The following is a 12,850-nucleotide window of genomic DNA, read 5'->3' on the forward strand; positions in this document are numbered from 1 at the left end:
AGAAGGTGCCGCGCTCGAGACTTTTGTTGTCGTTCTCGTGTGCCTCACTATCGAGTGTTCTTCTTAACCTGTATGTGATTGCATGACACATGTATGCTCTGTCTGCTGGCTTGTTTATAAGACTAAACGAAACACATGCAATACCCGTATGAAAACGGCCCATTTTACTAGGAATAAAGCAAATGTGCGTTCGTTTGTCAGTAAGGTTTACACCCCAAACCAGCAGTTCTTAACCTGTGCTCTGTGGACCTGCCTACTCAGGGGGTCCGCGACTGCTTAGAAGATAAAATAATAGCAACACTTTTAAAAAGTGTATATAAAGAAGAAACATTGAAAATGTTAAAACGTTCCGTATATGTGAAAGAATCTGAAATCAGAGGGTAATAGTTAAGTAGGTGAAGAAGGTGAACTATGAACGAGAGCGTGCACTTGTTCTGAGGTCTGCAAAGACATTTGCAGTGTGTTTTTTGCCGTTATTGTGGGTGGTGGAGTGAATTAGGGTGTTGCTCAGAAGTCAGCCCACCCATTGTCAGGTTTATAAGAGAATCTGCATTAGCTTCTGTCGGTGGGGCTGTTCAGGAGGGGGGCGGTCACTACTTATGAGGCCACTGATGAGACAGTAGTGACCTCCTTACCCTGTAGGTGACGGTGTCTGAGTTAACTGAGACTCCCTTAAGTGCAGCAAGTGTCATAAGGGCCTGAGGGTGTGAGGCGCCAACTGCGCCCCATGTATAGCTGTCTTTCAATCCCCAATTGAAGGAGTGGGGGCTCTGCTTTATTTTTGTTATGCACACTGTGCCCCCCCCCCCCCCCTTCCTGCTTGCTGAGTCTTGTATGCGGGGGTGGTTTGCCGCATGGTAGACAGGTCGCCCGTTCTGTGGGCAGTAAAGCCATCTGCCATCACTTTTCTAGCTGCTGGGTGGTTGTCTGCTCAGGAGGAGCCAGGCCGCCCTTTCCTGAGGGCTGTGAAACACTAGCGCTGGCGGCGGAGCGCCTCGTGCAGGCTTCGTTTCCAGCTCTTTAACACCTGCCTCTGGGCCACTCGTCGGAAGGAGCTGCCCTGTGCCCAGCCAGGCAGAAGTGAGGTGCAGACACCCAGCCTGCTAGCTGACTGAGCGAACCATGCTATGAAAAGGAAACGTCAAAACACTAAAGCTGATCACTGTGTGTGGGCGCGCCCGTGTGTGTGCGCGTGCCCCAGCTCCTGATTGGTTACCCCACAACCCTTTGAAAACGAGTTCATTTTAGAAAGTAAACTTTTCTACAAATGATATTTTTCCTGAAAGTTTGTGTAGGCCTCGTATCATTTCAGGGGTGAAGAGTGCGCGCCCGGGGACCCTCGTGTGACCCGCCTCAGCAGGTATACCTTCACATTCGATTGTCAGTACAAACACCTCAACACTGGCCCTACTCTCACACAATGGCGCGATCTGAAATGGCGCATGCGCATGCAGGCTTGTGTTTGCTCCTCTGTGCCTGAGCCTAGTTGAGCGGGAGAGGCGGCTGATGGTCTTGTCTCCTCCTTGTGTATCCTTAGGAAGTCTCAGCCCATTATTTCTGCTTCTAGGGCGTCTGTGACCAGGAGGACCTTCGGCCATGGCGGCATCGCCGTGCACACCTGGTATGCCTGCGCTGCCTTAATCAAGTCCATCTGGGCTATGGCCATCAGCCAGCACCAGTTCTACCTGGACAGGAAGCAGAGCAAGGTAAGAAACCTAGGGGCAGGGAGAGCGGGAGGCCTGGACATGAAACGAATCAATCTTATGCTTTTTGGTGTCTTCATATAGTGCTGCATACCTCAGAGGCAGCCTCTTGGTGCTTGCTGCATGTTAACAAAAATAATTGTACAATGACAGGGAGACCTGTTGGATGGCCTGGGCAGGTTGGAATAGCAGTGTTTTAAGGGCTTTCCTCATTGCCAGAGGATGTACAGCCTCTGTCAAGGAAGGTAGCAGGCTTCCAGAAGCAAGATTCACAAACAGAGAATCGGTGCCCTCCACACAGATGTTTATACAGTCGGGAATGCCTGGCTTGTTTTCAGAGGACAACTGGAGCCATTTTGACAGGATGTGTTTAAAGACTGCTTTCTGCAAGTAGGGCCAGTCCTCTCCGAGGCCCTATGAACCATGAACACAACCTTGAAATGAAGCCCCCTGCACTGGGAGTCAGCCCAGTTCTCACAGTGCAGCGTGGGCTTGGACCCTTGGTTTGTGTTCAAATGGTACAGAAACTACAGCTTACAGATGACTTTTTATTAACACATTTGTTATATGCAGTCTGGTGCAGCATAACCTGGTTACATGCCGAGTGTATACTTTTCTTAATCTAGTCCTGCAAATAGTCATTATTGTGGTTTGTACAACATAACTAGTGCCATCCTGGGCTTGCCTCCCACTGAAAGACGAGTTTCAGCCCACCCGGTACATCCCGTCACTTGGTTGTACGCGGGCCTGCTTCCACTTCGTTTCAAGTAGTGACACCAGATCTACTTCACATGTAGGCCCAAGACATGCTAAGGTGGGATGACTTGCACCTAGGCCTCAGAGCACTTGTGTTTTTATTATAGAGCCTGCCTTTCAGGCACTCTGTGTGAGCCTGAGCTGTACACAAGCAATGTGCGCAACTTAACTGCAGTTCATAGCTGAATACAGGCATCTTGCAATTTAGATGAGGAAGGAATATTGGTGTGACTAAATGCACACACATGATGAAGGGCAAATACGTTTATAAAAGATAGTACGGGGTGTGAGATGGGACAAATATAGTAAAGAGGATCTAACAGACAAAGAATCACCAAACAGTTGTATGTCATTCCTTTACGGAAAGGGAGATAAGAAATTACGAGAAAAAAAATGTACAAAGGTATTTAGCTGAGAGAACCAGCAGTACACGTAGACAGGCCAGTAAATACATGTTTTACTCAGAATCTGGACTTGCTGTGGTTGATGCGATCCTCACACCAGAAGGAGACTATTGTACGTCTGAAAATGCGTTGTACTTATAAAAAACTCAAATAGCAACATAAATGACACTGTTGGAAACATTATTCATTCAGTGGGGCCCATAAACACTGGTCCTGGTCATTGAACATCAATTCTACAAAGTACCAATCTGAGCAACAAGTCTGCTTAATGTAACATACCTTGAACCGCTTTCATCTTCTTTGGGGTTTTCATAAAATTCAGCCCACATTACTGCATGAAACTACTGTCAAGTTTAAAATGCCTAATGGTAACCAGACACAATTATCCTCTGAAAAAATGGAGTTTAGAAGACTTCAGATGAAAGCTTTACTTCCATCTGGAAGGCAACCACTGGAAGCTCAGGGCCCCCTTTCCACTAGACTTCGAGGAGCATTGGGACAGATCCTGCTGTTTTTGTCCTGATGCCCAGAGAGTGATTTGTAGAGAGTCCTACTGGGCGATAGATTCAACGGAAAGGGCAGATGTCCAAGCAATTCCTGGCTGCGATGCTGTATCTCCCACATTCACGGAGGCCACAAAAAGTGAGGAGTTTCGGGATTTGGCTGTGTAACTTGCGTGACTGTCCCCGTCCTCATTTTCACTAGAGTGTAGATGTCACAATTTTAGCAAAGCAGACGCTCGTCATTGTTTGCATGAATTTCTTTCGCCTTAACTGATGTTTATACCAACGTGTAGTTGTTGGTCCCAAGGCATCTCCGTTACATGTCCCACACAACAGAAGGTGTAGAAAAACATAAGTTGTAGGTAGTACTGTATAATTACCCACTGTTTCCTATCTACAAGAAATTGACACAAACATGCCAGATGGATCTAAATCTGGCAAAACCAGTTTAGAAATGCCAAAACAAATCGAAACTGAAAGTAATAAAAATAGCCTCTCAAAATTATCTGGTGGTTGCAGCAATGAGCAAACATTGCAGATTTAGTGAGTTAGCGTACATGTGGGCTACACTGTATTTGGTCCCGTTTTCGAAAATGATTAAAGGCATATAATGTTGTATTAGTTTTTACAGTTAAAGTTATACGGTCATCTTTTTTCTTCTCAGTGGTGACTATCTAGTATTTTTTGATGAATTCGGGGTGATTTTGTTCCTAAACCCAGGCACTCAGCTAGTGGTAATAGATACTGGGTTTAGGAACAACATTTATATTACCGTGTTATGACCAGAACGCTCACTATGTGTACTCAAAACATAGTGAGTGTTCTTGTCATAACACTGTAAGATCCACAGGCATTTTAGTGGTGCACATATATAGCACAGAGAACGAATGAGCTTTCTCTGCCATCTGTAGTAAAAGGGCAGCAGGGGGTTCACCAACACAAAGTATTTGTGTCAACACTCGTAAACTGATTGTCATTGTATCGCCTTAATTGGGATTCGAGTTCCAGGAGTGATAGCCAGCATCCATCACTTTTTTGTATACTTTAATGTGTTGCCCTAAGTGGGACGGGTACACCCAGACGTGGGTCCTGTGCACATTGTGTCACTGGAACCAAGCTATACCTGCCTGATAAGCCCTAACTAGGGCAAAACCGGTCCTGGGTTGCTTGTGTTCTGGTTCATGGAGGACATGGCCTGGCAGTTCAGGCAGGATTGTTCCCATTGAAGCAGGGTCAAGACTGATTTGCATATGGCTGGCTCCGAACTAAGGTGGCATGGTGTGCAAAATAACGATGGACTGGGATGCAGCGTGAGTAATTACAAGAGGCTGAGATTAATTCAAGCATTCCATCCATCACTTTTTTTGTATACCTTAGTGCAGCAGCCAAGAGAGGCATGCCTCTCCAGCAAACTGGAGCTTTGTAATTCTAGATCGTTCTTGATGACCGACTGGACATTTTTGGTGATGAAGTACCTGGATAGTATTGGATGATGGAATGTGAGTTGGATCAAGTCAAAACTCTTGAACTAGAATGTTGCCATTGCTGGGAGACAATTTTCCATCTGCAGATTCCACAAGGAAACAATGAAATATTCTAGACTTTCTGGCAAATGTGTCACCAGAGCACACTTTAACAAAACGTGTGGATATCCAGGCAAACTAGAAGGCACAGGTGGGACAGAAGGTTTTTAGACCTATGTTCAACGTTATAAGGAGTAGGCATGGCTCCTCCGACACCCAAGAGCAAAATAAGGAAAATGGGGACAGAACCCAATTCAGATGGTGGGAGCTGTGCGTTCTCACCTGGAAAGGACCTGGCCTTGCAGTTTGGGCTGGACTGTTCTCACTAAAGCAGGACCAAGGCTGGTTTGCGCATTGGCCTGTTTCTAACTTAGAGTAGTCTTCAAAAAAATGGACTGGAGTGTGGCCTCGATTAACAACGAGTGGCTGTGAGTAATTCAAGCATTCCACTCGTCAGATTTTTGTTTTCTTCAGGGTTTTTTTTTCCTGTTCAGTTGCGGACTCATAATCATTAATCTCAGAAGCAGGTTGACTTGGTCTCTGCAATTTTGATGGAGCACTTTGTTATTGTTATTGCTTTACTTGCAATGTTACGCTGTCTAATTAATTGAAACTACCCGAGCTATTTTGAGCTCACCACAACCCATCCAGGGCGTGATGACATTTAGACTGAACTGGGCTATTGACCGGCCACAGTGCTCAGCTGAGTAAGTCTGCCATCACCACGATTTGTGAGCTGGTGATGAGAGAGGATCCGAACTAGAACCAGGTGTTGTTCCAACCCTTTATTCCTGTAACCATGGCTGCTCTTTTGGTGATGATGATTTACATTATATATGGAAGGAGGCTGAGGGGTGACAGTGGAGCCCCCTTTCTTTTCTAGTGCACTCAGCATCTTCACCGCTGGCATCACCATAGCAACCGCAGTACCATGGGAAAGAAGACAACCAGTGCGAGTCCTGAAGTTCTCGAAAACCTAGAGGGGCCAAAACTAAGGTAGTGACCACTTTCCAAAACTGCCTCAAATGACAAGGGATGTATTTTTACAATTCTGTCTGTACATTTTCTTCCGTCCGGGTAAACTCGTATTTTCTGCGGATCCTCTTTACCAGCTAAATCTCTCATATGTACCTTCCATACAAGTGTTTCTAAGGGCAAAAAAATCTGCATATTTTACAAGCATCATCCTTCAGTTATACCGATATTATGACTGACACAGCCTCGTGGCAACAGGCGCTCTCCAATCGGAGCCTGTGTTACAGTTCGGCCTCAGCCACGTGCTAACAAACCAACTGAGAGTGGACACAGTTACCTCCAGGAGCTGCCATCCCCGAGGAGAGGCCGTGAGACTAGATCTGTTTTACAACCAGTTAATGAGCGGATTCCTGAAGCCGGCAGCCAGACCGCGTGCAGGTCAACAGGTCACCTGAACAGGTGACCTTTGATAGTGCATCAAACGACTAACAGTAATCCATGTTCTAATTGATATTCATGTTTATTTCACCTTAGACATGCATGCTTTCTATGAATGTTGCTTCCCTTAAAGCCCGCGAGGTTTCAAGAGGTTACGGACTTTTATAGTAACACCCCCATGTACCAGCCAAAGTCACCTCCCTGAATAATCTTGCAGTGCAAAGGAGAAACCATTATCCGTCTGATGCGGGGTGGGGAAGGTTAACAACTTCGCCACAAAACCAACGACTTGCCAGTGGTTTATTTTTAGATAGCGCTTCACTCCGCAGTTTTGCTGTATAAATAGTAGGTGTTACAATTACTCAATTTAATCACACTTTGTTTACTGATCTAAAAAAGGATGGAAGGCTGAGTTGGCCTCACTAAGGCACCTTTGAACACACTGAGCTATCTATCCTAGTTGCACAGTACTTAGGAGAGTCCAGATATCCTTTTTGAGGTACTCTGTCTTGCTGTAGCCCATCTTTTGAATTGATTGTGAAACCTGTAGAGAAGTCGACAGGCCGCGTTAGCTGGATGATAAAATTAGTGAATAAAATCTTAATAAAAAAGCTTCCATGCTTCATGTTCACCAACTCTTTGGCAGTTGCACGCCACATTGGACCTACTTTGAGTAATCCAGCAAGTAGTGGCTGAGAGGATGGCGGAGTGAGTGAATGCCCACCACTGAAACATGCAGTAAGTTGCAGGTGGCAAGTTTGCAATTCTGCCTCCCACTAACGCCTGGAAAACTGGGCGGTCTGACGTACGGCACTGGACAGATGCCAGTGCTTGTCTGTTGAGCAACAGGCTTTGCGACTAGAAAAGGCTCCCAGACTCTCGCTGAAACCAGGCCCCGGTGTGTGAGATAATATGGCTTCTTTCACATCACATCACTGAAAATAAATTGTGCATTCTGCAATACAGAACGTGTCAACAGCTGCTCGAATGATAAGATTAGCGCCATCTCCCTCCCAAATGGGTCGTGGCATCGTGGAGGGAATGTTGACAGGCCAAGGACACTCACCTCACAGTGCCCCGTTGAGAATGGTGGTGTAGTGTCATGAAGGGAATGTTGACAGGCCAAAGCGCTCATCGCACAGTGCCCTGCCAGATAGTGTGGCGTAGTGTCATGGAGGGAGTACTGACAGGCCAAAGAGGTCACCTCACAGCGCCCCGCAGCGTTTGGTGTCACAGTGTCATGGAGGGGATGTTGACATGCCAAATCGCTCACCTCTAAGTGCCCCGCCGAGTATGGTTGCATAGTGTCTTGGAGGGAGTGGTGGCAGGCTAAAGCGCTCCTCTCAGTGTCCTGCCGAGTATTGTGCGGTAGTGTCATGGAGGGACTGGTGACAGCCCGAAGCACTCGCCTGATGGTGCCCACGGAGTATGATGGTGTAGTGTCATGGAGGAAATGTTGACAGGCCAAAGACGATCACCTCACAGTGTGCCGCAGAGTATGGTGGTGTAGTGTCATTGAGGGAGTGGTGGCGGATCAAAGTGGTCACCTCACAATGCCCCGCCAAATATGGTGGCTTAGTGTCAAGTAGGGAATGTCGACAGGCCAAAGTGATGACCTCACAGTGCCACCACAGAGTATGGTGACGTAGGTAGTGTCATGAAGGGAGTGGTACGTCCAGCAGTCCCACACTGTTCTGATCCCCGTGCCAGTGAACGCCTACAATGCTTTACACTATTCACAAAGGGTTCACATCTGTCTGCACTCATGTCGGATGTATATATTCAGGACAAGTATCTATATATAACTAATAGAGTTAAAAGTAATGAGTTAAAAACATTGCGTGTTACATAATGGTGAAAAACACAATCTGTCCGCGCGCTGGAGTTTCCGTTGTGTTTCTTACCAGCGAGCACAAAGCGAATAGAGGTAGCGTGCATTGCAGTAGCAAGCCTTTCTGAGAGTCTCGAAAGACTAAATCCTGTTGTAAACCAAGCACGTGTAGAAAAATGTGGCACTTGTGTGAACTTGCACTTCCAATGTGTGGTGGGGAGCGGCGAGGTGAGCGCCCCCGGCGCTTCTCTTCTCCGTTGCCGCGTGGGAGGGGAACTTCCGCTCACCGACACCTGGTGCGCGCGCCCCGCTGCCGTCCCGCCCCAGACGATGACTCTCGTGCAGGGATGCGGCAGAACGCTCGGGCGAGGAGGAGCACGCGGCCTTTCTGCGGCGGCCGCGGTCACCCCAGATCACCTCAGTTGATTGGGGAGATCACCCTCCGAAAGTTAGACTGTCCTCCAGAAATCGGGCTAGTGCCTTCAGAATCCAGGAATAGCCTGCTGCAAAATCTTGGGCAGCACCCGCTCGAAAGCTGTCTGGGCAGTTGCTGAAAGGGAATTAATGCTGAAAGGAAACGGGTTCAAACTAAATATTATATAGTTACCGTGAGTGTGTTCAGATCTCCCTCCTGAAGAATAGATTCTGTTCCAGGGGGATATTAGTTGCCTCCTCCATTGTTTTCAAAGCCATGTAAAACAGGGAAGTTATTTTTGTAAAATAACTTTTGGAAAAGGGATGATCTTAGCCCGCCCATGTCTAGATTCTTAAAATGTAAATTCTTTATGTTTCAGATCAGAGAATGTTTACTTTAGTGAGACAGTTGTCTTCTGTTAAGTGAGAGACCTTTTAAATCTGTGCCTGCTTTTTGATAGCAAGACTGATTTGCGCTCACCGTCTTAAAGCAGTCTCCAAATCATCTCTTCACAATCGACACCCATCAAAATTCCTCTTGGAATGGCTCTAGTATTTGCTGTGGTAATATCTCACCTATATTGTTGCTGTGATATCCAGACAGAACTCCTCAAACTCCAGTTTGAAACAGCAGACCAGCATCACACTGGCTCTGAAGCCCATTCTGATAAAGGAAAGACTCAACCTTATGTCTCTTTTCCTTTGCACAAAGGTTGATGTGCCCTCTCTCCAGATGATTGCTCCCCAACAGCCAATCAGAAGCCTCTGATCAACAAACCGTAGTCCTTTCACTACCCAGCCGACCAGCAAACGTCAGTCCTTTCACCACACTTCAGACCGACACACCTTAATCCTTTCACTACACAGCCGACCAGAAAACCTCACTCCGTCCCCTACACAGCCGACCAGAAAACCTCAGTCATTTCACCACTCATCAGATCAGCAAACCTCAGTCCTTTCCCCACACAGCCGACCAGCAAGCCATAGTTCTTTCACTGCACAACAAACCAGCTAACCTCAGTCCTTCCCCTACACAGCTGACCAGCAAACCTGAAGTCCTTTCCCCACACATCCGACCACCAGCAAACCTCAGTCTTTCAACCACACAGCAGACCAGCAAGCCTTAGTCCTTTCACTGCACAACCTACCAGTAAACCTCAGTTCTTTTACCGCACAGCCGACCAACAGTAAGAGATTTTGACATAGATACATACATGTTACGGGCTGCTCACCATGGCACTCACTACCACTGGGGATTTTGTATTTGAATGCCAAAGGAGGTTGAAGGTGCACCCCTTCATTTAGAATAGTGGCTGCCCGCCTCGATTTGGACCCACCAGCCATCTATACTTTAACTTTACATAACCTGACAATTATGCATCAAAAGTAGTCTCTTTTTTTTTTTTTTAAATCGTCTCCACTTGTTGAGGTCCTGGGTCTGGTGGCTTAGTGGACTTATGCGTCCACTCTAGGGGCCTGTGTTTGACCTCATTGCCACAGGTTCAAATCCCGGCTGGTCCACTTGGCCTTTCATCCATCTGAGGTTGATAAAATGAGTACCATTGAGTTGCGTAACAATAAACATCTGTTATTCAGCGCCTCGAGACCCTAGCTTGGGTGACACGTGCGTTTTACAAATACACGTTATGTTATGTTATGTTGAGTGGCAGGTCACGATGGTCTGCTTCAAACTAAGGCGGTCTCATTGTTCATATATACTCAGAGGGGCAAACACCAACTGGTAGCTTTTCTCATTATGCTGTTAAGAAGTCTCCTGACTATATCCTACTATCAAACCATTCTGAGGCAGCCTTAAGAAGGCTTGTAACAATTTACAAGCAAAATCAACTTAGAGGAATTTCTACTTGCAAATATCTATGCATATATAAAAAGTTAAACATGCAACCAAAAAGGCTTCCTCATCAAATAGAGTAGGTAGCTGACCACCAACCTTACAGGCATAGGCAGCAAAACATAGTCACCAGGCTTTTCTTATTTGTTTGTGTACGGGAAAACTTATGAATAGGGCAGATCCAGCTTGATAGTATGTCATTGCAACCCCAGAATTTAAAAGTAAGTAATAAACGCATAAACATTTTTAGATGATGCAGCTTTATTTTTAAACTGGGGGGGAGGGTGGTGAATTTTTAAACTCTTGCAGTAATTTCCAATGTCTATTTCACTTTAATGTAACCTTGAAGGCAATACCGTCGCATTTGTGTGAAAGAATGGGCATGTGTACTGTCCAGTGGGGCAAGTGGTAGGTAGGGTGGCCCAAGTTGCACAGCCGTTTGTCACAATAGCTTCATTTAAGGTTGCTCTAGCTCACTAAAATGCAGTGACTGGATTCGCTTCTTTGGAACTTACTGTTGTCAGCAGGTACGCTAGTGTTTTTTGGCACCATGCGCATGCCACAGGCAATCTACTTTGGCCCCTTTGCAGCGGATTGTGAAATGTGTGTGAAAGAATGCAGTTAACGTTAGGGACGGGTAAGGAGGGTGGAGGGGGAGCTCGGAGCCTGCCGCTTGGTGCAGAGATTTTAAATGTGTTTTTCTCACCTCTCTCAGTCCAAAATCCATGCGGCAAGAAGCCTCAGTGAAATCGCCATAGACCTGACAGAGACCGGTACACTGAAAACTTCCAAACTAGCCAACATGGGGAGCAAAGGAAAGATCATCTGCGGGAGCAGCGGCAGCCTCTTGTCCTCAGGTAGGGCCTGCACGGGGTCAGACACTCAGGACGTTCTGTGGGTCACTCTGGAAATGTTCCAGCTTGTTCTAGCTGCATGCTGTGATCTGTTGAGGAAATGGGTTTAATCCGTGATGCATTATTGAGTACCAGTGTGGACCTGGAGCCAATTGGTGTTTCTTAGAGAAGTAACTGTCTGATTGTTGAAGGAATTGTGTATCAGTGGGTTCGTAAGTGAGTGGCAGTTCAAAAATATACCTTGATCATCACAAATATGGTTTCCACAGACATAATTATGCAACTCCTGTATTAATCTTTGTAGTGGTGGAAGTTGTGTAGACTTTTTGATTAGAAATGTGCACTCTCACCCACAGGAAAAAGAAACCTTGCATTTATATGCTTTCACAATATTAGGAGGGCAATCTAATTTCCTTGTTCAGATTGAACTTTCCAATTCGAAGTGCATGCATCTGTAATCACTCTTGTTTTCAATTACTTTCCTTATTTCGTTTGTTCAATGAATTTCCAGACGTTAATGTCTTTTTCCACAAAGTTCTTTTTTATTAAGCATCCAATTCCTTCACACTTAAAACAGACCCAGCCAACGTGTTTCATCCCTTATAGGGACTTCATCAGGGCAATTTTATTTATCTTCCTTCTCAAAATTCTTCTGTTCGAGGCATATGAGCTACAGATTGTACACTATGCATAGATCGCCATCTGATGTTGAGCTCGGATGTCTGCATGTTGTTTTTGTCTTCGAAGAAGTGTTGCAGTCACGAGACCGGTGACTCCTCTTTCGGTGGACAATGCGCATGGGCATCGGCTCCATCGTTAGATTGTTTTTTCCCGCCATCGGGTTCAGATGTGACTTGCTGCGCTCCGGGTTGGTGTAGTTATCGAACCCCCTTTTGACGCGCAATCACCCTTAACCGACGGTATTATCTCGATCGCGTGCCTTCAATGCGCACAATCAACAACTTTCGAATAAACTTCGACGCCTGGGGACTTCGACGCGGGCCGCAGGGCCTACCCGCGCCAGTAAAGATGGACGTCGATGGAACGGACTCCCATCAAGAAATGTCCACAGTGTGGTGCTAAGTTTCCACACTCGGACCTCCATCCTGTTTGCAATCTGTGCCTCTCTCCAGAACATCGAGAGGACGATTGTGAGGCTTGCCTCTCCTTCATGTCCAAGAAGACCATCCGGGATCATCGAGCTCGATGCCGAGAGATGTCCCGTGGCACTGGTTCCATTCCAGACATCTTCCATCCAGGTCCCGATAGACTTCCGGAGCCAGAACAGGTCCCGGACTCCGAAGCAGACGTCTCTGACGACAAAGATGACATCACCCTGGCTCAAAGGGACGTGAGTGCCGAGACCCCCGCCCCACCCAAGCCCATACCAACGGTTCCGGTGACACCTTCGCCTTCGGTCTCAGGTCCACACCGCACGAAAACTTTGAACACCCCACCTCCGGGCCCGGCACCGAAGGATAAAGAAAAGCCTTCCGGCTCGAGCCAGCCACCCGGTGCCGAAAAGCCATCTTCGGCACCGAAAGCTCAGTCGTCCCAGTTGCCGTGACCTCCTCCGCCGGCACCGGGAAACATTCGG

The 12,850-nt window shown here is 46.8% G+C and overlaps 1 protein-coding gene across 7 annotated transcripts in view; it reads left to right on the forward strand.

Moving 5' to 3' along the window:
• FRMD4A (FERM domain containing 4A) overlaps window positions 1-12,850 on the forward strand; it is a 713,130-nt gene that overhangs the window by 625,632 nt on the left and 74,648 nt on the right. For 5 of the 7 annotated variants that reach the window (XM_085652949.1, XM_085652947.1, XM_085652946.1 and 2 more), the window contains exons 13-14: window positions 1,538-1,706; window positions 11,115-11,256. In XM_085652949.1, coding sequence (XP_085509075.1) covers window positions 1,538-1,706; window positions 11,115-11,256 — 311 coding nt within the window. The remainder of the gene's footprint in view (window positions 1-1,537; window positions 1,707-11,114; window positions 11,257-12,850) is intronic. The other 2 variants (XM_085652948.1, XM_085652945.1) reach the window with 1 other exon arrangement.

The sequence above is a fragment of the Triturus cristatus genome, chromosome 4_1 (assembly GCF_964204655.1).
Source record: "Triturus cristatus chromosome 4_1, aTriCri1.1, whole genome shotgun sequence".
NCBI lineage: Eukaryota > Metazoa > Chordata > Amphibia > Caudata > Salamandridae > Triturus > Triturus cristatus.